General features: G+C 40.2%; 1 protein-coding gene across 1 annotated transcript in view; it reads left to right on the forward strand.

The window, feature by feature from the left end:
* The window catches only part of LOC137261355 (buccalin-like), a 38,893-nt gene extending 33,060 nt beyond the window's left edge, over positions 1 to 5,833 (forward strand). Inside the window, exons 2-3 of the mRNA XM_067799097.1 lie at positions 2,724 to 3,995; positions 4,980 to 5,833. Coding sequence (XP_067655198.1) covers positions 2,739 to 3,995; positions 4,980 to 5,006 — 1,284 coding nt within the window. The 5' untranslated portion in view covers positions 2,724 to 2,738 and the 3' untranslated portion in view covers positions 5,007 to 5,833. The remainder of the gene's footprint in view (positions 1 to 2,723; positions 3,996 to 4,979) is intronic.
* The last annotated feature ends 4,758 nt before the right edge of the window (positions 5,834 to 10,591 follow it).

Here is a 10,591-nt window from a genome sequence, read left to right on the forward strand (position 1 = left end):
ACTGGGCCCAAAACCTGTCCAGTTGATACTCATTTTATACACAAACATGTCCAGTCAATACCCATTTTTACACAAACCTGCACAGTTGATACCCATTTTACATACACACATGTCCCGTCGCTCCCTGTATTATACACAAATCTGTCCAGTCAATACCCATTTTATACACGAACCTGTAATGTCAATACCCATTTTATACACAAACCTGCCGAGTTGTTACCCATTTTATACACACACCTGCCCAGGTGACCCATTTTTTACACAAACCTGTCGAGTTGATATCCATTTTCTACACAAACCTGTCCGTCTGATACCCATTTTATACACAAACCTGTCCAGTGGACACACATTTTATACACAAACCTGTCCAGTTGATACCCATTTTTTTACATAAACCTGACCAGTTGATACCCATTTTGTACACAAACCTGTCCAGATGATACCCATTTTGTACACAAACCTGACCAGTTGATACCCATTTTGTACACAAACCTGTCCAGTTGATACCCATTTTGTACACAAACCTACCCAGTTGATACCCTTTTTTAACACAAACCTGCCCAGTTGATACCCATTTTGTACACAAACCTGCCCAGTTGATACACCTTTTTACACAAACCTACCCAGTTGACACCCATTTTGTACACCTATCAACGAAACTCGGGAACATGTTGACGCTATCTTAGCCAATTCCAACTATTGACTGATGTGATTACACCACACCATTTAGTATGTGGTCAAATGTAACATATGTCATATTTTGACTGATTGAATGTAAGTGATAGACGGAAAATGGATTTCTGAAGAAACATGATCATAGCAAAAGATTTAATGGATATAAATTTGGGACGAGTAATCCTGCTTTTAAGATTATTATTTTATATCGTGCTCTGTCCGACTAAGTTTGATAAAAAGCACAATTGTGTGTGCAGACGAAAGGCATTTGCTTCTTTGGTGATATCAATACTACATACAGCAGATGCATAAACGGGATGATTCATACATTAACAAAAGGCGTATTGTTACGAACCTGAAAAGCCAAAGCCAGCTGATCATCCTACAGTCTTCTGTCTGTTGCGTAAGCGACTGCATTCTATTTCGCACCTGAAAGATTAAAACAAATGAATTTAACTTCTTTCAGATAATTGTTTAGAAAATGGATCAGTAAGAAAGATTAGCTATATATGGAGGGCATTTCGAAATTTGATGTCCGAATCCTGTTTTGATCATGACTTTTATCACACGTTCCCGAAATATTTCAGAACAAACGACTTGACATCGCATATGTTTATGACGAGTACACCGCCGGTGGGGCAGGATGCGCTCACCTTTTCACGAACACCTGGCGTCATCACCATTTCACGTTACCATACATTTCCTTCATGTTATTGAATGGGTGTGTTTAATTTTACTGAGTTTACTCACCAATATATTCCAGTTATATGGCGGCTGTCTATAAATAATCGAGTATGGACCAGAAAATCGCGTACACTAATTGTACGCCCCACTGAGTGAGTGAGTTTAGTTTTATTGCACTCAGCAATATTCCATCTATATGGTGGCGGTCCGTACAGAATCGAGTCTGGACCAGACAATCCAGTGACCAACAACATGAGCATTGATCTGCGCAATTGGGAACCGATGACATGTGTCAACCAAGTCAGTGAGCCTGACCACCCGATCCCGTTAGTCGGGATCTTACGACAAGCACAGTCGCCTTTTACGGCAAGCATGGGTTACTGAAGATCAAGCTTAACCCGGATCTTCATGTGTCCCCTCCGTGATACAGCGTATAGAGAATCATACCAGACAACGCAATATCAGTAAACAGAATCAAGATATATTAAAGGACGATAAACTTTGTCAAGAGCTAAGTGGTACTGACTGGCTCTGTGTCGGAGTAGGGTGTCCGTGTTGCGTGGTGTCGGAGTAGGGTGTCCGTGTTGCGTGGTGTCCAAGTGGGCTGGCGCTCATCGCGGTTTAAGTGACATGATCTCCAATGTGATATTATGATAAACCCTACCTCACCACACAAAATATACGACTAATGCTTTGACGTTGTATTCAGTGCCGTTCTTCAATACATCAGTGGAGAAATTCGTTCTACAACACTGCCAGTTGACTTACCTTTTTGCGGTGAGGTAGCCGAGCGGTTATAGCGCTGGCTCATCACACCGAAGACCTGTTTTCATTCCCCATATAGATACGATGCTGGAGTATTGGTAAAGGCGCACGTTAAACAATGCCACTCACTCACTCCCCTTTCGATTACTTCCTTCGTTGTTACTGAAAAGTCCGATAAAGTGTAAAGTAAGGTCAATAGCAAGAAGCATTTGTGCAAGTGTCTTCGTAATTAATCGACTGATAATGTTTCCGCCTGGTTACATTGAAAAAGTGCTCTTTTTGAGCCGTCACTCGATAGTGTAGGGTCGTAACGAGAAACCTAGTCAAATGTGGATCACTGGTGTAAAACGCGATTTTAACTATGAGGTCAGAAAGTCTAAATTGAAACAGTTCCTTTTATGATGCATATTTTGTAGTGATGATTTGAATCAACGTCACCAACTACAAAGACACTATGATAACTCATCAAGCAATTCTTGTTTGTATACATGGATTTGAATCAACTCCAACTACAAAGAATCTGTGATAACGTATCAAGCAATTATGGGCGTATATTCATTCTATTTACGTTTCGTTCTAATATCTATTCCTTGTTTCAGGTACACCAAGGAACGATGCTGTTAAGAATGACACCTTTCTGCCTAGGATTAATAACATATATTCTCTTGGCGTCATCAACCCAGGCCGAAGATGTAGTTGTTCCACAAACACCAGATGAGGCCAGTGAAAGTGAGGGAAAAGACAATGTAGACAATGGTGGATATTTCCAGGATGTGAGCAAATCAGTATATGACACAAATAACAATGACGAAAAACGTCAAACTGTGGACAAATTAGGTTTTTCTGGAACTCTAGGAAAACGGTTTGACCCAATCCTCTTTGGTGGCCGGTTAGGTAAGAGAGGCATGGATCGTCTTGGATTTGCCGGAACTCTTGGAAAAAGAGGAATGGATAACTTTGGCTTTGCTGGACAGCTTGGAAAGCGAAGAATGGATAGTTTAGGATTTGCTGGACAGCTTGGAAAGCGAGGAATGGATAGTTTAGGATTTGCTGGACAACTTGGAAAGCGAGGAATGGACAGTTTAGGATTTGCTGGACAGCTTGGAAAGCGTGGAATGGACAGTTTAGGATTTGCTGGACAGCTTGGTAAGCGTGGAATGGATCATTTGGGCTTTGCTGGAACTCTAGGTAAACGTGGAATGGATAGTCTTGGTTTCGCTGGACAATTGGGCAAACGAGCCATGGACAAGTTCGGATTTGCAAGTCAGCTTGGGAAAAGAGGAATGGACAAGTTCGGATATGCAAGTCAACTTGGTAAACGAGGTATTGACAATTTCGGATTTGCCAGTCAGCTTGGCAAGAGGGCTATGGACAAGTTTGGGTTTGCCAGTCAACTTGGGAAGCGGCCAATGGACAAAATGGGATTCGCTGGTCAGTTAGGGAAAAAAGCCGTTGACAGATTTGCGTTTGCAAGTCAGCTTGGAAAACGTGGATTAGATCATTATGGGTTCATGGGACAGCTTGGCAAGAGAGGCATGGACAGTTTCGGTTTTGCCGGACAACTTGGAAAGCGTCAAGTTGTTGACAGTCTTGGTTTTTCTGGCCAGCTTGGGAAAAGGGGCATGGATGAATATGGCTTTGCTGGAACCCTTGGAAAGAGGGGCGTTGATTCCCTTGGATTTGCCGGGCAACTGGGGAAAAGGAGAATGGATTCCTATGGTTTTAATGCACAACTCGGGAAGAGAGACGGTGATAGTATAGGAAAACGACAAATTGACTCACGTATGTTTGGAGCACGACTGGGAAAGAGAATGGATAAATCCTTTGCTGGCCAAATAGACAAGAGATCGGCCGAGGAAGTAGACTCAGACGTAAGTACAAACAAATAGTGCTCTCAAGACCAACAAATAGTGATACAGCACTACTGCCATGAATTCAAATTAGCAGATACTGTGTTTTTCATCAAACGCTGCCCATTTGGGTATGCGTAAATGCTGATATTTCACACAAAAAGATTTCTTAACCATTCAAAATGAGAAATGTGTCATTTCCACTGCTTGAATATTTGGATCCGGAGACAGACAATGCCGATAGGACAGTCAATTTGATAATCAAAGAGAGATTAAGTGGATTGCAAAATGTCATTTTTCTTTAGCCACTGGGAATATACACTGTGTCTGTTTCGCGTTTTTCGAACGTTCAGTATGCAGTTTGCCAAACGCCTCTTGGCACACTTTTATTACATTGTTTGGCTCATTTGCATTCCCTGTGAGGTACAACTGTTATTAGAAAGACATCTACGTCATTATTTCTGGTTTATGATTCGAAATAGTTCATGCTACCACTTACCGTACACATCAAACGGCAACCTCGAACCGCAAATGAATTGTCAAACTAGTTATAAAATATGATTAAAAGACCCTTTGAAATGCGGTAATTCCTTGTATTTATCTCAGCATTCATAGCGAGTTCTGTACATGGATTCCTCTTCAAGAAACATTACGGCATGCAAGGTTAAGTTTTACCTAACTGAATGTACATATGGGCAACTGAGTATTTGCATAGCTTCAGTGCATACACAACAGATGAGCGGGCTTCTCATAGTTTTCATCATCGTGAAATCTTTACATACCCAGGCACGAATGATGATACATAACAATGCAGGTTTTTGGTGCCAGTGAAATTATTTCGTTATCAAGGTTCTCAGTTAGACTGCCAAAGCTGGGAAAATGATATCATTTACGTCAAAATGGGCAGAATAACGCATCTTTAACATGTTTGCATGACCTCCTGACACACAAATGCTGGAGTGTATTATACCGCCATTGCTAATGTATTTATTTTTTCCGTTTCAGAATTTCTCGTCCCAAGACGCATCTTAATAACATACTTCCTGAAGTGGAAGAAATGAAAATGCCGACACAGCGTAAGTGTCCGACAGACACAAATCCAACATAACTCGACTTTGTCCATTAACAAGGGAAATGATTTGAATTGTTCTCTACCATCAGACCATTGGACGACCCTGCAGTGTACTCCTGATTTCAACCTAGTCGTATACCGTATTAACTTACGTTGAGTAATTTTGTATTTGTTGGGTGACCGCTGTATTTTCAAAGTCGTTTTATGACGTTGGCATACTTCACCAATCTTTCTTCCTAAATACCTGTCAAAGGATGTTTCGAGGAATAGGTAAGGTTGCTGACACGACACTTTCGGAAAATACAACAAATAATCTCGCTGAAAATCATTCTGTCATTATTTTTGCGTGAGAAATTATTTTAATGTAGAGGACAAGGTTAGGAAATGGTCACATGGTTCGTTGTCACGTACCAAGTATGATTTGTCATTATGTTTCTGTAACTTTCATTTAATCTTTCTTTTACAGACGTAAACAATTATGTTTGACTACTTTTCTTCCTTAAAATCAAAACCAAATTTCATTTTCATGTTTTCCCTGTGACAACCACTCCGGGTTTCAAATCAGCGAATTATTACATTGGTTTTTTTTTGGTTTGTCGCATGCTTTTTAAGAAGATATGAAATAATTTAATTATTGCCTTAGAAATGTATATAATATGTAAATACTGATCTGAATAAAGTAATTTTGAATATAATATTTTATCTACGACTTAAGAGTAACTTTCTCTCACAAAGTTAATAGGTGAACAATATGACGTAACGATTAAACCGAAAGCATGCGCACAAAGGATGTGTGTTTGTGATCTTTATAAATGGTATTGGCGTTGATTAAACAAATTGACCGTATGCTAATCGGCCCATAGAATGATTATACCCAAGTGGATTCACATCTACATGTCCTCAAACAGACTCTTCAACATCAACAACCATTCAACATGTTATAACACAAATGCATTTAATGTTTAAACTGCAAAGGAATCGGTGGGGTAGCCTGGTAGTTAAAGCGTTCGCTCGTCACGCCGAAGACCCGGGTTCGATTCCCCACATGGATACAATGGAACACTGCTCAAACCATACTCATTCAATGACTAAAACCTCAAAGTGGATATACATATGGCGGACATGAAAATCATTAAAACGTGATGGAAACATGTATAGTATATGTGTTTAACGTGCATTATGAGTTAATCGTACACATACCAAACATATGTTACATTCAGTGGACGATGTCAATACAGATGTTAACAGGTGCTCATCTGCAATGTGAATTCCCAGCATCGCTGCTCACGGTTTCAACCACCATACCGATGAAAGAATATGCGCAATTGTGTACTTTTTCCATCCTCTCATGTTGTAATTATCGTATGCCCATTTTTGTATCAATGCGCAATACATGTATATATACGTATGTACATACACGTACGCTCGCACACACGCACGTAAGTACGTGTGCGTAGTTTATATAATGTATGTATGTATGTATGTATGTATGTATGTATGTATGTATGTATGTATGTATGTATGTATGTATGTATGTATGTATGCATGCATGCATCTACGTATAAGTTGATTGTTTTGCACACACGGTGTGCTAATCAATGTAGACGACTTTTCCGAAGTGTTCACATCGGTATTTGTGCCTTCACAGATTAACACTTACACTAAGTGTAACTATTGAAGTAACTATTTTATCAATATATGATGAGTGTCCCCCTTCTCCAACACACACACACACATATTCTAACTATATGGCAGTGGTCTGTAAATAATCGGGTCTAGAAGATTCAATAATCAACAGCACGAGCATCGATCTATGCAGCTGAGATTTGATGACATGTACCAACAAAGTCAGCTAGCCGGACCTCCCGATCTCTTTAGTCGCCGCTTACGACAAGCATGGGTTGCTGAAGACCAATTGCAACCCGGATCTTGTTTCACATTAAAAAGTGTGGTAATGGTTGCGATCTATTAGTTTCAATTTACAGAAACAAACGCAAAACTATGTGCTAGGTTATATTCCTGTGTGTACGATTATGTAGCTTTTAATGAAGGTTTAGTCACAAGCATCTATCTACTCTTGAATGTAAGTAGTAGAGCTCACGTGCGGTAAATGCTATCGGCGGAGCGTCTGCAGCAGGTGCTTGTTCGGCAACTGCATTTTGACTGTCCTAAAAGCGGTATACCCACGTTTACCTGTCGTGTTTACAGCCACCATGTTGATGCTACATTGTTTGTGCCCGGAGAAGTACAACCACCCGTCAACGACTTACATAACTCATCCATATCTGTAATGCCATTGCTTAGACAGTTTACGATCGTTCTTACGGGCTTTATTCGATGACAAATTAAACACATAATGACGTATTATCTTTCGCCAACCCAAACCCGTCTTTAGTATTAATGATTTGGATGTGGAGACTGTATCTACTGCAGACTAAATTGCCAGTCAAGTGGAGGAACATATGATTGATGTTAGTCATTCCTTTAACATGAAAGATCTTTTCGCTGTAATTTAATTTATGAACAAGGATCAGCTGTCGTGTGTGCGAAGATTCATTGACATTAATAGGAAAAGATTGACTTTTCGACAGAGCCCATACACATGTACACTGACATGGTCTTTTGTGTTAATGAGGAGAATACTCCGATATAAGTACAAACCGTCAATCTAGGACCACCGAATGTCTACAGTGCATGACAGCTACAATACCCCGACAAGCTCCTCAGCTCGTTAGACAAAGAAATCGGTGTTTGGTATCGTTGCAGTGATACCAGATGTCGGCTGTAACACGAACCAGGATTACAGCAATACTGAACGTTGTTCATGAAATGTATATTACTACACACTTGTTGAATACTCTTTCTTTGGCGCATGTTTTGCAGAAATATATTTTCGTTTTCATGGAAAATCATTGCTGCAATCAAATATATATTTCGGTCTTCATTCAGTCTAAGTAAACTTAGTCACAGTGTATGTCGTTACACTCCACCACTGAGTCTAACAAAACCTAGTAGAACGTCGCGCGCGTCAGGTAACCTTTGAACAACCAATGACAGTCCAATCAAATGCGAGACGGTTAAATAGATTTAACCAATCAGACAATGGCTACTATTTAGGGATCGGAGGGACTTTCAAAATATTCAGGTCATCTCCACAAGCAAAAATCAGCTTATAACACAGTTATTTGACCTGCAGTATATACGCTTTGGGGTTTCTGTTGACATGGTTACCATTAGCTAATATTTTCGGAAGATAACACCCTTGAATATTGTCAAAAACACTATTTTCAGTTGTCATTTATGCTAATCACCGTTGTGATGGCTGTACACACGCCGTGTGCATCACCCGGAAGCGATCGTGCGCTAAATAGCATTCGGAATCGTTCGGGTACGAACCTTTTTGAGATAAAAAGTTCAAAAGGTATGTGCGAATGTGCACTTTCGCGATTTGGTAAGCTGTGTTCTGATTGGTCAATCTCACAGGTTACCTGACGCGACCTCCCATAAGGTTTTGTTAGACTCAGTGGTGGAGTGTAACGAAAAGTACTGAGGATAAGTTTACTTAGACTGGCCTTCATTCTCCTAAATTCAACGAATCGGAGGCTATCTGCAATCTAGAAAGTGAGTGAGTGACTTTAGTTTTAAGCCTCATTTAGCAATATTCTAGGAATATCAGGGCGGGGGACACCGTGTGGTGAATCGAACCCGGAGTGACGAGAGAACGCCTTGACTACTCGGCTACTCCACCGCCCTCAATCAGGAAAGAAAGAAGAAGCTACAGACGCTGCGTCATACGCAGGATAAGGAGTTGCCGTTCTGGATAACGAAAAAGTAAATGATTTTACCAGAAGGATGAGGAGCGTAAAACTAAAGGCACTCACCATTAGAAGGATGGAACGTTTTACTACATTTCAATCTGTACTTCATTCTGCGCACAGTTTTAAAAGATAAAGTGTCTGGGGCACATTCCCATCCAACCCGCCCACAATAATCAGTTATTTTCACGACCACTGACATCAGCTAAAGGCGATGTAAAATGAAAACTTAATAACATGCTTGTATACTATTTCCCCATTCCTTTTCAGGACATTAATAACACGAAAGAGCAGAACATGGCTATTCTAGTCTAAGCTATCAGGTCAGCTCGTGTAATTATATGATTCTAAAACGGGGAGCTACGCCACGACAACTCTGTCACTTCTATAGCGCGAAGATGTCGACCTTGCAATGGGTGCCAAGTGTTGCCAATTGTGCCAAGTGTGACACTGACATATTTCGTTTATTAATCATAGATTGCAATAGGTCATCATGTATGCATACAAACACACACACATTGACACATTTACGATGCTGCTTGAACTACGCATTGTTCGGATCCTTGGCCTTCCTCGGCGAACACCCGTTATCACATTGATTTGCAATATTCCATTATCACCATGAGATTGCCGGTAATGTTGTAGCATTAGCAAAGTATTAATAACACTAGTATTTACAATATTCAATAATGATACAGAATGCCTGTCTGAAATGATCAACATGGAATTATTATAATGTATCACTTTTGTGAAAACGGACATATTCTTGGGCAGTTCGGTTGTTTTGATTGATCTAGCCGCCGAGTAATCTTTCCCTTATCATCTAACTACATTATCACAAATATCATGATGACTGAATCGGAAAGTGATTCCATCTTCAACCAGGTGATATTTGAACTGCACAGCTGGTGTAGAGTTGAGAACGTTCTGTAAGGACAGGAACCTCAGGGCAACAGCATGTCATATACTAGTATCCTATATACTGCCAGCTATCAACATAAAACGGGTTTCATATTCAACGGAACTCATGGCATCCGATAGGGAGGTGTCAATTAATGAATGACCGCAGTGTTGGAATCAAAGTGAGACAATTATGAAGCTTGGATATTTTACAACACTTCATTCATCGTTGAAGCAGCCTTGGATCAGAAGACACTACCATTTCATCCGCACTTCAATCCGTGGTGAAATTGAGAAAAGGAATAACTCTCCTCTTTATTAACACAACACGAGTTTGATAGTGGAGTAGGTTCCCTAATGATAAGAAGATATGTTGTCTTGCATATTCACGTAATTGATGACCAAATATTTGAATGACGTTTGACACCGCATTTAACAATAACCGAGACCCATATCGGTGAAGATCTCAGGTAGACCTTTACACGTAACATCCAAGATGAGGTCGGACCATGGTAATCGTGAGATTACTAAACTAACGCTCTATGCAGATCTACAATGAGCTTCACATACAGCAACATGTTTTGTTTCACTTTCCTTTGTTTCTTTGCGTACATGAATCACTGCTGCTAATTCCAACACTAAAAAGTGTTTCTGTTAGGTGCATACACCCACGAAATGCATTCGGGTATCAGCAAGTATATACCCTAACATCCTTCTATCTCTCAAAATCGTATACCTGGTCAAACGAGGCATTACTGTATCCTTTGCCAAAAAACTGGGTGCCGTTGTACAAAGCGAGCTTAACGCTTAACAGTAACTACCATGGCTTA

The sequence above is a fragment of the Haliotis asinina genome, chromosome 14 (genome assembly GCF_037392515.1).
Source record: "Haliotis asinina isolate JCU_RB_2024 chromosome 14, JCU_Hal_asi_v2, whole genome shotgun sequence".
NCBI classification, from domain to species: Eukaryota; Metazoa; Mollusca; class Gastropoda; order Lepetellida; family Haliotidae; genus Haliotis; species Haliotis asinina.